At 41.7% G+C, this 14,350-nt stretch overlaps 1 protein-coding gene and 1 long non-coding RNA gene across 2 annotated transcripts; one reads left to right on the top strand and one right to left on the bottom strand.

Annotated features, from left to right (window-relative positions):
* Window positions 1-898: 898 nt before the first annotated feature.
* Window positions 899-7,936, top strand: LOC311112942. Its single transcript, XR_014610943.1, has 3 exons — window positions 899-915; window positions 2,956-3,093; window positions 7,881-7,936. It is a non-coding gene; the product is annotated as an uncharacterized lncRNA (long non-coding RNA).
* Window positions 7,937-9,302: 1,366 nt separating this feature from the next.
* On the bottom strand, window positions 9,303-14,108 carry LOC311112662 (E3 ubiquitin-protein ligase TRIM17-like; the record flags this gene model as incomplete). Its single annotated transcript, XM_084155802.1, has 7 exons — window positions 13,524-14,108; window positions 13,056-13,151; window positions 12,526-12,726; window positions 11,983-12,145; window positions 10,449-10,475; window positions 9,889-10,298; window positions 9,303-9,518 (listed from the first exon to the last, which is right to left on the bottom strand). The coding sequence occupies exons 1-7, from the start codon at window positions 14,103-14,105 to the stop codon at window positions 9,303-9,305; spliced, it is 1,695 nt and encodes a 564-aa protein (XP_084011928.1). The 5' UTR covers window positions 14,106-14,108.
* Window positions 14,109-14,350: the final 242 nt, after the last annotated feature.

Here is a 14,350-nt window from a genome sequence, read left to right on the forward strand (position 1 = left end):
AGAATGGTATCGAACACATGATTTCCACATGTCAATTGACTCCATTCATTATTATGAGCCATCGTCCCCTCACCAGCCTCCTGTTGGGTTAACATTTTTACATTTTAGTCATTTAGCAGACCCTCTTACAGGATCAATCAAGGTTAAGTGCCTTGCTCAACGGCACATAGACAGATTTTTCACCTACTCATATCGGAGATTCGATCCAACAACCTTTTGGTTAGTAGTCCAACGCTCTTAAACGCTAGGCTACCCCAGGAGGAATCATAGAATTCCATCCAGGTCAGCAGCAGGGATCAGCCAAGGCATTATACCAGAAGAGAAAGCAAAACACTCGGCTCCCTAATTTGTTCTGATTGGGCGGGGCCACTCTGGTCTACTTATTGCCCCTGGTGGGGCGAGCGGGGAGGGGACACTAAGTAGACCAGAGCCAACTGTTCCCTCTCTCTCGTGAACATGCCAGAGATTATGGAGGAACTGTCAGCTTGCGCGGGAAAAGCATGCTCATGCGAGAGATGGAACGCCCACTTATACAGATGGGAACCTTGACAATTTCTTTAATTGGTAAACGGCCTGAGTATCTTATTTATCCACCATCTTTGATTATATTTCTGAGTTAATATTCCAACACTGTGCAGGTGCTTGGCTTTATGACTGTTTAAGCTATACACAATCCAGCACAGTAGGTGGCGGTATGCACCAATAAGTTCATAGAAGTAGAAATTGACTACTTTAAAATGGAGATAGCCCTCAATGGTACTGCACATCCTGTCACAGAAACGATAATGGGAAATAAAATTGAGGGGGTGTGTCCTCTTGTCCAACTCTAGGATGACATCACTTTTGAAAGAGGAGTATTTAATGCTTTTTTTCCAGATGTAAAGTGAAAGCAAATAGGAGACAACACATTCAAAGGTAAGAACGTTACATGTAATATAATTTTGTACTATCAACAGGTAACTTAATACTGAAACAACCAACCCTTTTAGAAGTCTATCATGGTATTCTAATACTCATGCACAATTTGTGCACATTTCCATATATATATTTTATATTATACATTTTTTGAAGTAGCCTAAATCCCAGCTATTATAAGAAATGTTAGATGTTTGTGTTCTGTGTTATATCTTCCTCTCATGGAATATGCAGTTGTTGTTTTTTTACAATACTTGAAAGTGCAAAGTTCATTGGAATAGTGCACCTCTTATTGTTTTGTGTCGATGGGTATAATTGGAGATAATCGCTTTTAAGCTAATTTGTTTGGAGCTGAGCAGTTCTAAACAGCACATTGATAGATTTGCATGGCAATTACATTCAAAATGTTTACAGGCATTTACCAGGAGTGATATTTCCTCATATTTACCAAAGATGGTGTAATTTCTGAGAAACAGTATGTTGCTTAACCTAATCTAGAGATAATCTGATATGGTCTTTGAAACCAAGGGCATTAAAGGGACATTTCACCGTAGCTCTGCCACTGTACATAGTCATTACTACATTGACAACATCATGTTTTGTCATAGACTACAAGTCCTCACAACAAGCTAGAACAAGCTCATTTTAACTTGACAGGACGTTTTGACTCCCTGTGCAATCGTCTGCTCATACACCAGAAGGTTCAACATTCATAGCAAATGCATGATGCACGACGGGGACAGAGCAGGAAGCCCTGCCCCAACATGTTATCAGGGCTGTGAAGAAGTATTTCCCCCCTTTCCAATTTTCTCTACTTTTGCATATTTTGATGTTGAATGTTAACATATCTTCTACCCAATCCTATTATTAGATAAAGGGAACCTGAGTTAACAAATAACAGAACAATTACATACTTATCATCTATGTCATAAACAAACGTTATAATGCTCCTATTTAAAAAAGTAATTTCCCCCTTACACTTAACTGGTTCCGAAACCTTTAGCTGCAATGACTCCAACCAATTGCTTGCTGTAGTTGTTGATCAGTCTCTCACGTCGCTGTAGAGGAATTTTTGTCCAGTCTTGCAGAACTGCTTTAACTCAGCAACATTTGTTGGTTTTCAAGTCCTGCCACAACATCTCAGTTGATAATAGGTCTGGACTTTGACTTGGTCATCCTAAAATTTCAAATCTGTTTTAGACATTTTAATGTAGACTTGAGTGTGTGTTTTGGATCATTGTCTTGCTGCATGACCCAGCTGCGCTTCAGCTTCAGCTCACACATGCATGGCCTGACATTCTCCTGTAGAATTCTCTGATTCAGAGCAGAATTCATGGTTTCTTCTATTAAGTCAAGTTGTCCAGTTCCTGAGGCAGCAAAGCATTCCCAAACTATCACACTACCACCACAATGCTTGACAGTTGGTATTTGGTTCTTACTGTGGAATGCACCCCCCACCAAAAAGTTACACGTTTGACTCATCTGTCCATAGCAAATTCTTCCAAGAGTCTTGATGTCATCCAGGTGCTTCCAGGTGATTTTTTGCAAACTTTAGTCAACTTTTTGGACGAGATGGGTCCCATAATATCTGGGGTCACATTATTCCTGATGAATCAATAATAACATAAAATCAATCCTTTATTTCTGTAAGAACGGAGACAAATACTAGTCAGCAGAGCAGAGTAAAATACCCCTCAGCAACGCTTGAAATTGGCATGGTCTAACTGACTCAACAACCAAAAACACAGAAGTTTAGATTTCTTAACGAACCAGAAAACGTATACTTATTTCTGGTTGATCATTAAAGTGAATTGGCTAACCCATTGATCCTACTTTTTAGCATACCCCTCTGCATTTCATGAACGGTTTATTGTAGGTTGCATTTCAAAACAATGCATTTTAACATAGACAACATATTTAAAATTACAAAATAAGTGTTGAGCTTTTTATTAATCAACTCCTCATTTCATAATTCCAAATATTTTACTGTACATATTTGGCATTTGAGTTATTTACCAATGACACCATACTGTATTCTAGTGAAATCCAAAGATGGGGAATACACAGAGTGTCCTTGAGAAGAAAGGATACACTATCCTGAGGAAGGCAGAGAATGGTGTCATAGCTACTGACAAAGATGGTGACCAGTTTGTCATTAAAGAGATCAAACTGAATGAGGTAAGCAGGCACCATTTTGTTTTCTTTGAGACTAACACTTTCTAATAAGGTGTGTTATTTATATGACTATAGATAATTTATAAGGAATTTGGCACTTGTCTGGTTTTGCTATGTAAATCATAATTACTTTGGGTTCCTGGATCCTTTCACAGCATTACAAGGCCGCGTTGAGACGATTACTTATCAATGACCCAAGCCCAGCTCAGTTAATCCCTACCATTGTGTCGCTGAGTTGTCATAATGCTTTAGCAAATATACATTATTCTAGGCGTTGGTAGACACAATGTAGAGGAAGGTGTCAGAGGAAGGCCCTCAAAATTGTCAAAGACTCCAGCCACCCTAGTCATTGACTGTTTTCTCTGCTACCGCACGGCAAGCGGTACCGGAGTGCCAAGTCTAGGTCCAAAAGACTTCTCAACAGCTTCTAACCCCAAGCCATAAGACTCCTGAATAGCTAATCATGGCTACCCGGACTATTTGCACTGCCCCCCCACCCCATCTTTTTACGCTGCTGCTACTCTGTTAATTAGTTATGCATAGTCACTTTAACTCTACCCACATGTACATATTACTTCAACTACCTCAACTAGCCGGTGCCCCCGCACATTGACTCTGCACCGGTACCCCCCTGTATATATAGCCTCCCTACTGTTATTTTATTTTACTTCTGCCCTTTTTTTCTCAACACTTTTTTGTTGTTTTATTCTACTTTTTTTATTAAAAATAAATGCACTGTTGGTTAAGGGCTGTAAGTAAGCATTTCACTGTAATGTCTGCACCTGTTGTATTCGGCGCATGTGGCCAATAAAATTTGATTTGATTTGATTTGTAAGTAACCTAATTTATGTCCCTCTAACTGCCCTGAATGCCTCTGCTGATCCTACAGCTATTGTATGCACCAATCATGTGCTTATGAACCAGATTTATGCTGTTAGCACTGAGGTTGTGTGCACAAGTAGAAAGTCCACTGTGTGCAGCTCACTCTGCACTAACATAAATAATATGAGAATATATATTTCTGCTAAGCTTCAATTCAAGAAAAAACTTCAAACTGTAACCAGTGCCTGCAACCTGGTTCATGTTATCAGTCAACCTACCAGGGAAGTTGCAAATAGCACAGGAATTAAATCAACAACATGTATTGATCACATCTTTCCTAATGCTGCAAAAATTTGCTTTAAAGCATTACCCAGATCCATCGGATGTAGTGATCACAATATAGTAGCCATATCTAGGAAAACAAATGTTCCAAAGGCTGGGCCTAATATAGTGTATAAGAGGTCATACAATACGTTTTATAGTGATTCCTATGTTGTTGATGTAAAGAATATGTGTTGGTCTGAGGTGTGTAATGTGGAGCAAACATACGCTGCACTTGACACATAAATGAAATTGCTTATCCCAGTTACTAATAAGCATGCACCCATTAAGAAAATGACTGTAAAAACGGTTAAATCCCAGTGAATTGATGAGGAGTTCAAAAATGTTATGGTTGAGAGGGATGAGGCAAAAGGAATGGTATAAAAGTCTGGCTGCACAACCGATTGGCAAATGTACTGCAAATTGAGAAATCATTTAACTAAACTGAATAAAAAGAAGAGGAAAATATACTATGAAACAAAGATAAGTGACATAAAGAATGATAGTAAAAAGCTTTAGAGCACCATAAAATAAATCTTTAGAAAAAAGGCAAACTCAGCTCCATCATTAATTGAATCAGATGGCTCATTCATCACACAAATCCTGATATTGCCAACTACTTTAATGAGTTTTTCATTTAAAAAAAAGCAAACTTAGGCATGACATGCCAGCAACAAACGCTGACCCTACACATCCAAGTATATCTGACCAAATTATGAAAGACAAGCATTGTAATTTCAAATTCCGTTAAGTGAGAGTGAAATTATTGTTGTCTGTCAACAATGACAAGCCACCGGGGTCTAACAACTTGGATGGAAAATTACTGAAGATAACAGCGGACAGTATTTGCAGTCCTATTTGTCATGTATTCAATTATTTAAACCTACTAGAACGTGTGTGCCCTCAGGCCTGGAGGGAAGCAAAAGTCATTCTGGTACCAAAGAATAGTAAAGCCCACTTTACTGACTCAAATAGTCGACCAATCTGTCTGTTACCAACCCTTAGTAAAGGATTGGAAAAAAATGTGTTTGACCAGATACAATGCTATTTTACAGTAAACAAAATGACAACAGACATTCATCAGCCTTATAGGGAAGAACATTCACCAAGCACAGGACTTACACAAATGACTGATGATTGGCTGAGAGAAATTGAGGATAGAAATATTGTGGGGGCTGTTTTGTTAGACTTAAGTGCGGCGTTTGACATTATTGATCATAGTCTGCTGCTGGAAAAATATATGTTATACAATAAATACAAATACAAATTCCTACATTATACTGTAGACCGCCACGTCAGTCACTTTTTGTACTTATTTTACTTATTTCATTGCATTGCTTTACTGTAAATTGTGTTGCAATTTTAAATGCATTTTAAATCTTAAGGGGGGGTGGTATGGTTTAAGCTGATATATGGTTTAAGATGGTTATACCACGGATATTTATAATATTTGATGTTGACTTTTAGGACCCCTCTAGGTATCAAAAATATATATAAATAAATACAAATATTTGATAAAAAGTAGGAGATATAAGAAGCTCAGGAAATAGATATATACAGTGGGGGAAAAAAGTATTTAGTCAGCCACCAATTGTGCAAGTTCTCCCACTTCAAAAGATGAGAGAGGCCTGTAATTTTCATCACAGGTACACGTCAACTATGACAGACAAAATGAGAATTTCTTTTTCCAGAAAATCACATTGTAGGGTTTTTATGAATTTATTTGCAAATTATGGTGGAAAATAAGTATTTGGTCAATAACAAAAGTTTCTCAATACTTTGTTATATACCCTTTGTTGGCAATGACACAGGTCAAACGTTTTCGGTAAGTCTTCACAAGGTTTTCACACACTGTTGCTGGTATTTTGGCCCATTCCTCCATGCAGATCTCCTCTAGAGTAGTGATGTTTTGGGGCTGTCGCTGGGCAACACGGACTTTCAACTCCCTCCAAAGATTTTCTATAGGGTTGAGATCTGGAGACTGGCTAGGCCACTCCAGGACCTAGAAATGCTTCTTACGAAGCCACTCCTTCGTTGCCCGGGCGGTGTGTTTGGGATCATTGTCATGCTGAAAGACCCAGCCACGTTTCATCTTCAATGCCCTTGCTGATGGAAGGAGGTTTTCACTCAAAATCTCATGATACATGGCCCCATTCATTCTTTCCTTTACACGGATCAGTCGTCCTGGTCCCTTTGCAGAAAAACAGCCCCAAAGCATGATGTTTCCACCCCCATGCTTCACAGTAGGTATGGTGTTCTTTGGATGCAACTCAGCATTCTTTGTCCTCCAAACACGACAGGTTGAGTTTTTACCAAAAAGTAATATTTTGGTTTCATCTGACCATATGACATTCTCCCAATCCTCTTCTGGATCATCCAAATGCACTCTAGCAAACTTCAGACGGGCCTGGACATGTACTGGCTTAAGCAGAGGGCCACGTCTGGCACTGTAGGATTTGAGTCCCTGGCGGCGTAGTGTGTTACTGATGGTAGGCTTTGTTACTTTGGTCCCAGCTCTCTGCAGGTCATTCACTAGGTCCCCCCGTGTGGTTCTGGGATTTTTGCTCACCGTTCTTGTGATCATTTTGACCCCACGGGGTGAGATCTTGCGTGGAGCCCCAGATCGAGGGAGATTATCAGTGGTCTTGTATGTCTTCCATTTCCTAATAATTGCTCCCACAGTTGATTTCTTCAAACCAAGCTGCTTACCTATTGCAGATTCAGTCTTCCCAGCCTGGTGCAGGTCTACAATTTTGTTTCTGGTGTCCTTTGACAGCTCTTTGGTCTTGGCCATAGTGGAGTTTGGAGTGTGACTGTTTGAGGTTGTGGACAGGTGTCTTTTATACTGATAACAAGTTCAAACAGGTGCCATTAATACAGGTAACGAGTGGAGGACAGAGGAGCCTCTTAAAGAAGAAGTTACAGGTCTGTGAGAGCCAGAAATCTTGCTTGTTTGTAGGTGACCAAATTCTTATTTTCCACCATAATTTGCAAATAAATTCATTAAAAAATCCTACAATGTGATTTTCTGGATTTTTTTTTCTCATTTTGTCTGTCATAGTTGACGTGTACCTATGATGAAAATTACAGGCCTCTCATCTTTTTAAGTGGGAGAACTTGCACAATTGGTAGCTGACTAAATACCTTTTTCCCCCACTGTACAATCTATCTGCAATATTAAAGCTGATCTACCCCCTAAAAAATATATACAAATACAAAAAAAAATAAAACACAGCTGGAGCTCGGCAACCTTCCACCACAGATGTGGAAGGCCGCCATACACGGATGCGATGGATTGAGACACAGATATCTCTAGCAAAAATTAACGGATTTTGATGGTGATTTTTTTATGTTATTTAGATTGACGCACCGTCAATAGACTCTAGGGGTTTAAATAAAGTTTGATTTGAAGGGAGACACAGCTATGCCTAATTTAGAAACCTTTATTTACATCTTAGTCATTTAGCAGACGCTCTTATCCAGAGCGACTTAAAGTTAGTGAGTGCATACATTTTCATACTGGCCCCCCGTGGGAAATAAACCCACAACCCTGGCATTGCAAGCGCCATGCTCACCCAACTGAGCTACAGGGGACTACAAGTAAAGTGTTTGGTTTTGATTGAGTACTGTGGTTTTTGCTTTAATAGATCAGTTCTGGAGACATATTCTCTGAGTTTAAAACTCTCCTGCAGATAAATCACCCCCATATTTCCAGCCACAAGAACTCTTTCCAAGGTAACTAATGTGTTTCCTTTTCAGTTTAGAGAGACAATGTTAGGGGTGATTTCCCAGATAAAGATTATAACTCCATTGAGAATGCTTTCTAGTCCAGGACTAAACTTAATCTGTGTCTGGGACACCACCCCAATATGTTTGTTGCCACAGTATCAAGTTACCACAGTATCACCATAACATATAAACAGAACAGCAAGCATGCTATAACATTTTGTCACCCAACACTATATTCACACAAACTATGCATTTTTACAGATGAAAGTTACTATGTAGTTATGGACCATTGTGAGGGCAGAAATCTTGCACAGAAGATCAAAGAGAAGAAGCCATTTTCAGAAGAACAGGTTTCTGATCGAATAACATATTGGTCGCGTTCCAGACTGACTACATTGCAGATGTTGCATTTCATCAACCAATGGTTGCATGCCAAGTCATAGACTCTGCAGTCAGGCATCAGATTGCTATATCAAATCTTAGCTGATATGTTCACCTATCAATGCGTTGTGAGATCTGTCAGGCTTCTGCAATGTAGTCAGCCTGGAACGCAGCCATTTCTATTTATGACACTACATCAAAACTTGTTTGTTTCAGGCTAAACATAAATTATGGACTGTATTTCTTCCCAGATCATGGACTGGTTTGTCAAGATCTGCATGGCCCTGAAGCATGTCCATGCTAAATCCACTCCCAGTAATGGATTTAACAATGGTGGAAACTCTCCTGACAATGCTTACACTAAACCAATGCTTTTAAAGCCATGAGATGGTGTGCAAGTGCACACAGAAATGTGGAGAAGTGGGCTGCACCAAGAAACACTTATCTGCAACATTCTGAATGGATAGCCAATGCATGAGTGGTTTTGAAAAGACTGGCAAGAGTCTCTAGCCAATACGAACATGTGCCCAGTTCGACTTGGACTGAAATAGGATCTCAATTGCGTTGTCGTCGCATATTCTCCTTTTCAAAATCCATTGGAGGAGGATTCAAGGTCCTTTCAGACCGCCGCCAACGACATGAGAAACGTAGACATTAAGGACAAGGGAAGCAATGTTTTAAAGCTAGTAAAGGTTTCAGACTCAGCCCACGTGAATTGAAAATAAGGCGATGACGCTATAGCAATATACAGTCCTGCTAGATGGGAGGGGACATTCAAGAATAAGGAGCTGAGGTAAATTGAAAAACTTTTATTTTGTAAAACTTTACACACAAAAAGAAATCATAGAAACAATAAGTACTCCTTTTTAAAACTGGATAATAACACATTTGACAAAACAAACAAGTCAAGTGATCCTGACCAGAACTCTTCCCCAAAAGACTTGGACTGGCACTGAGCATCATCGTCCATGTAGGTGGTTTGTGGCAGTGTGGGTTGTAACGATCATGGCGTGGTTGATAGGGTTGAATGCAGGGCGGAAGAAATCGGGGCTGAAGACGGGGAAGTGTCTTTCATTGGTTGGGACGTGGTCGTACGTGTAGAGGTGACGACCAAGATGAACGTCGTAGAATGACATGCGTCGCTCCTGCCCGTCGAAGTACACACCCACATGTGCCTGTAAAGTGTAAAGCTCATTAATAAAAAGTTACTTAATGAAGTAAATGAACATTGTATTTGAAAAAATTGCCCCTCTGGGATATTTATTACATTTGACTTGAAATTAAAGCTGTGGATATAATGTCAAATATCTAAAACTTGTATCTTCACATACTCATGATACTTTGAAGGCTAGCTCCAAAGACATGCATGAAGCCAACTAAAACAACCTATTTCACCATGTCAAATATCCCAGTGAGATTTCACCCTCGATTGGCAACGAGACATTTAAAAGTATTTATTTTATTTAAACACCTTCCATAGATATGTACTAGACTGGTGAGCACTTTGGGCCAAGTGTGCCCTGTATACAACTATGCTCTACATACCCTTGTCATTTGTGTTACAACAGCCATAGGGGTGATGGCAGAGTTGGGGGTCGCGGCAGGGTTGGGGGTCGTGGCGGGCCAAAGCTTCCCCTCACGGTGTACCAGGACCCAGAAGCCCTTCTCAGGGGTGAGATTCACCCCTCGAGATGTCATAGAGGACTCAGTTGCCACACCAATAAACCACACATCAGATCCATTTCCAAGCCTGTCCTCCACCTCAACCTCCCAGTAGGCTCGGTGGCTGCTGAACCCCTGGGTGGCGAGGACACAAGGCACCTGGGTGAAGCGCTGGGCAGACAGGGGGAACTTCCTATAGATCTTGCTCCGGTCCACTCTAATCTCACAACCACGGGACCCCCTTCTGAACAGGAGCGATGGGTGGGCTGTGCTGAGGTCAGTTGTCACCTCAACTGAGAGGTGGAGAGATAGGGGTAGAGGAAAACTACAATCAATTGTTGAATTCATTTTTCAAAGTTTAGCATACATAAGGTTAGCAACACACCATACACTAAATATAATACACAACATTGAGGCAGACTCAGGATTACACATTTGCTCACCTGTGAACTCTTTAACCAAGGAAATCTCTGAGGGATAAACAGATGTAAAAAAAATATTAGAAAACATACAACTGCAAATATGTAATGTAGTACATCTGGGCCCGTATTCATATGTTGTCATACTAGGGGTGCTGATCTAGAACCAGAGGAGTATCCTACTAATCAGGTTTGAGGAGTTGTGAGGTAGCTTAGGTCAGCTCCGAGTTCATCTTGGGATAACTCATACGAATGTGACTCACCTTTAAGTCATGTAAATGTTTATGGCAACAAACCCTTCAGAACCAACCTGCTCCCGGGCAGGCTAACTCCATTTATCCTGAATGAAGTGTCGGAGTTGAGGACCAGCATTTCTAAAGCCCATTTCCCACCATAGCCTGATGAATTTGCAAAACAACCAACTTCATTTTTATTTTGGCACAAATGAAAGTGTGGCACTGACTAGCCCATGGATTGACGTTTCAATGAAGAGTTTGACGTGCGACTAGCCAAGTGCAACATGCATGCGCAGTTACAAGCCTGCTAGAGTTAGCGTTAGGCGGATGAGCAATAGCCAACGTCATAGTACAGATGAAGCCTGAGGTGGAATTTGAAGCCAACTTGCTTTAAAAAAAACTGAGTAGATCTAGCTTGCTTCATAGGATACCCCTCTGCATATACACAGAGAATGCCAAACATTAGGAACACCTTCCTAATATTGAGGTGCATCCCCCTCTTGCCTTCAGAACTGCCACACAGAGATGCTGGCCCATTGTGACTACAACGCCTCCCACAGTTCTCAAGTTGGCTGGATATCCTTTGGGTAGTGGACCATTCTTGATACACAGGAAACGGTTAAGCCTGAAGAAACCAGCAGCATAGCAGTTCTTGACACAAACCGGTGCACCTGGCACCTACCATACCACGTTCAAAGGCACTTAAATATTTTGTCTTGTCCATTCATTCTGAAAGGCACACATACACAAGCCATGTCTCAATTGTCATCATTCATCTAAGCTGATTGAAGTGGATATAACAAGTTACATCCATAAGGGATCATAGCTGTCACCTGGTCAGTCTCATGGAAAGAACAGGTGTTTAATGTTTAGTATTCTGTGTATAATCTGACTCTTTGGCTGCGTTCACACAGGCAGCCCAAACCTGATCTTTTTCCACCAATTGGTCTTTTGGCCAATCACATCAGATCTTTCTCAGAGATGATTGGTCAAAAGACCAAATAGTGAAAAAATATCAGAATTGGGCTACCTGTGTAAAAGCAGCCCAATTGGTCTTTTGACCAATCAGATCAGGGGTGCGTTCCTTTGCACAGGCGTTGCGGACGAATGCCAGGATAAGAATTTTAACTATTAGCTGACCACATGTTTTAGGACTCCAGTGCCCGACGATGAAGTGGCATGCTACCATTGGGCAATGCATGCAAAGTCTGAGCAAGGGAAAGCAACCCAGATCTTATGCCAATAATTGGGCAATAGATCCGAATTGGGCTTCCTGTGTAAAGGCATCCATTAAGATTTAAAAGGCTGAATGGACTACAGACCTGAGCCAGCATTGCCATTTGTAGACAAGTAGGCCATCTTGGATAGTTCGGCAATGTGTTTCATTAAATTCTTCAGAAGGTTTCCGTATAGATCCGTGGGGATGTTGACGCTGAATGGTCCTCTGTTTCCATCTGGAGGAGTAGAAGGGAGAGGGGGAAGGATCTAAAAGGAGAAAGAGCGAGAGATTTAATGAATTCATGGAGTTAAACATACATGCATGATACAAGCATGTTGATCCACCTGCAATGATGGCAGAGTCTAGATTCTCCATGTCTTGGATCTAAAAGCATTAGATTGGTGTAAGCATTGGCTGGAAGGCGTTTCCACCATAGTTGCATCCATGACTGGGAGTGCAAGACAAGCGCATACGTCGGGAGAAGAGTACAAACGATTCAGGCAGTGTTCGAGAAAATCCAAAACATGATTCATCACAGGGCGAGATGTGACTGACTGATCTACAAATAACATGTAGTTATTTGTTATATGCAGATCAGTCTCTCGACTCAAGTCGGCTGCAATGTCGAACACGCCCAATAACTCACATTAAGAAGCTCAAAGGAGTCTGAGGAGCCAATCACCCGCTCCAGCGCAGCGCCTCTGCTCATCAGAGCTGTGATGTCATCTTCAAGCGCACGGCTCCAATCCGAAGCTATGCTCTCCAGCTCGTCCACCATCCTCCGGGCCTCAGTGTTGTAGCGGTCACAGCTCAGCCCCACCTTGTTGATCAGGGATAGGCAGAACGCCTAGCAAGGGGGGCAAGTACACTAAACAGAACTGTGTTGGATTTTTCAGTGATGTGATACATTCTGAACGTTGCAGACAAACGCAATAAATAGCACAGACGCGATTTCCTGATCCATCTGACAGGCACTTTACATGACACATTTCTATCTGAATGTTCTGCAACATTACACCCCACCTCAAAGACCGTGGTCTTCATTTTTCAGTAGCACAACAATTTGTAACCCCCCATGGGAAGTTTGTTGGCATGTTCTACAATTGAATGCTATGGCGAAAGACTGCAAAAATTACAACGGGTGCAAAATAGCCAATTCAAATGTAGAAAACTCACCTTACAGAGTAGGACTGCAGGTTTAAATTTCTCTGCCTCTTTCCGAGTGGCCTTCAGCTTATCCTTGACCACTGCCTGGTCTTCAGCCAGCTGAGCCTGAAGTGAAGACCATAGATGTTAGCATTAGTGCTGGAACAAAAACCTGCACACACACAGGGTCCCCAGGGGCATATTCATTAGGTACCAAATGAAAGAAATCCCAACGAAAAATAGCCAAAACCCAGGGTGGGGGGGACCGACTACCCAAACTAGTCCAATAGGAAACAATGTTCTGTTCCAAATTTGTTGTTATGGTTTGTGGTAATGAACACAGCTCAGGGTCACAGCAAAACATTATGCAACGGAAAACAAAAATAAGCATTTATTGAAGTTCAGGTAGTCCCTCCTGGTTTGTCAGTTTGCTTCCATTTCGTGCCTAATGAATACGTCGCTGGATTGATTAACCAATGCTCCAAAACTCATGCTTACCTTTTGGGCCAAGAACTCTACCTGCATAGTCACAACTTGGTGGGCCGGCGCCTGGTGAGCGTCACACTCCACACACAGCATGGTCTTGTCGGTGCGGCAGTAACGCTCCAGGAGCCTCTCGTGGTTCGGACACATCCTCTCCTCCAGGTTAGCCAGGGGTCTGACCAGCTGGTGCCTGGGAAATCGGGCATTGTGGACCCTTGCATGCTCCAGGCAGTACGACGACAAACACACCAGGCAGGTCTTGACGGCCTTGGGCATCCTGTCTCCTATGCATACGTCACAGGAGACCTCTCCCGGAGCCATAGTTGGCTGGTCGACGGCCTTGTCCCCTTCTCCACTTGCCCCCTTGAAGCTTTCCACGAGGTCTCTCAAGACTATGTTGACCAGGATGGTGGGGGTAGGTGTGAAGCTAGTCTTGCACAGAGCACAGATTACAGGGTCTCCACTGCTGGTCCAATAGCACTCGAGACATGGCTTGCAAAAGGTGTGTCCACACGGGATTGTGGCCGGGTCAGTGAAAACACCAAGACAGATGGAGCAGAGGAACTGGTCCTCTGACATAGCACGGTACGATGCCATCTCTTCAAGCTGCAGACAAAGGGTTAGAAAACATTGCAATCTGCTGGAGTTCCAAATGAATTAGTCATTCTTTTCATAGAGGCACAGACAAGCAGTTGTAAAAAGAGACCAGCCTGTAAAAGCCGCATTTATAAAAATGTAACGTTCCGGCCAAAATCTGAAATCTGTACGTTTGAACAAAAAAAAGAAAAGAGGCATCTTTTAACAATGTTCGAGCACAGTCAAAATAGGGTTAAAAAAAAGTG

The sequence above is a fragment of the Coregonus lavaretus genome (genome assembly GCF_964263955.1).
Source record: "Coregonus lavaretus genome assembly, chromosome: 39".
Classification (NCBI taxonomy): Eukaryota; Metazoa; Chordata; class Actinopteri; order Salmoniformes; family Salmonidae; genus Coregonus; species Coregonus lavaretus.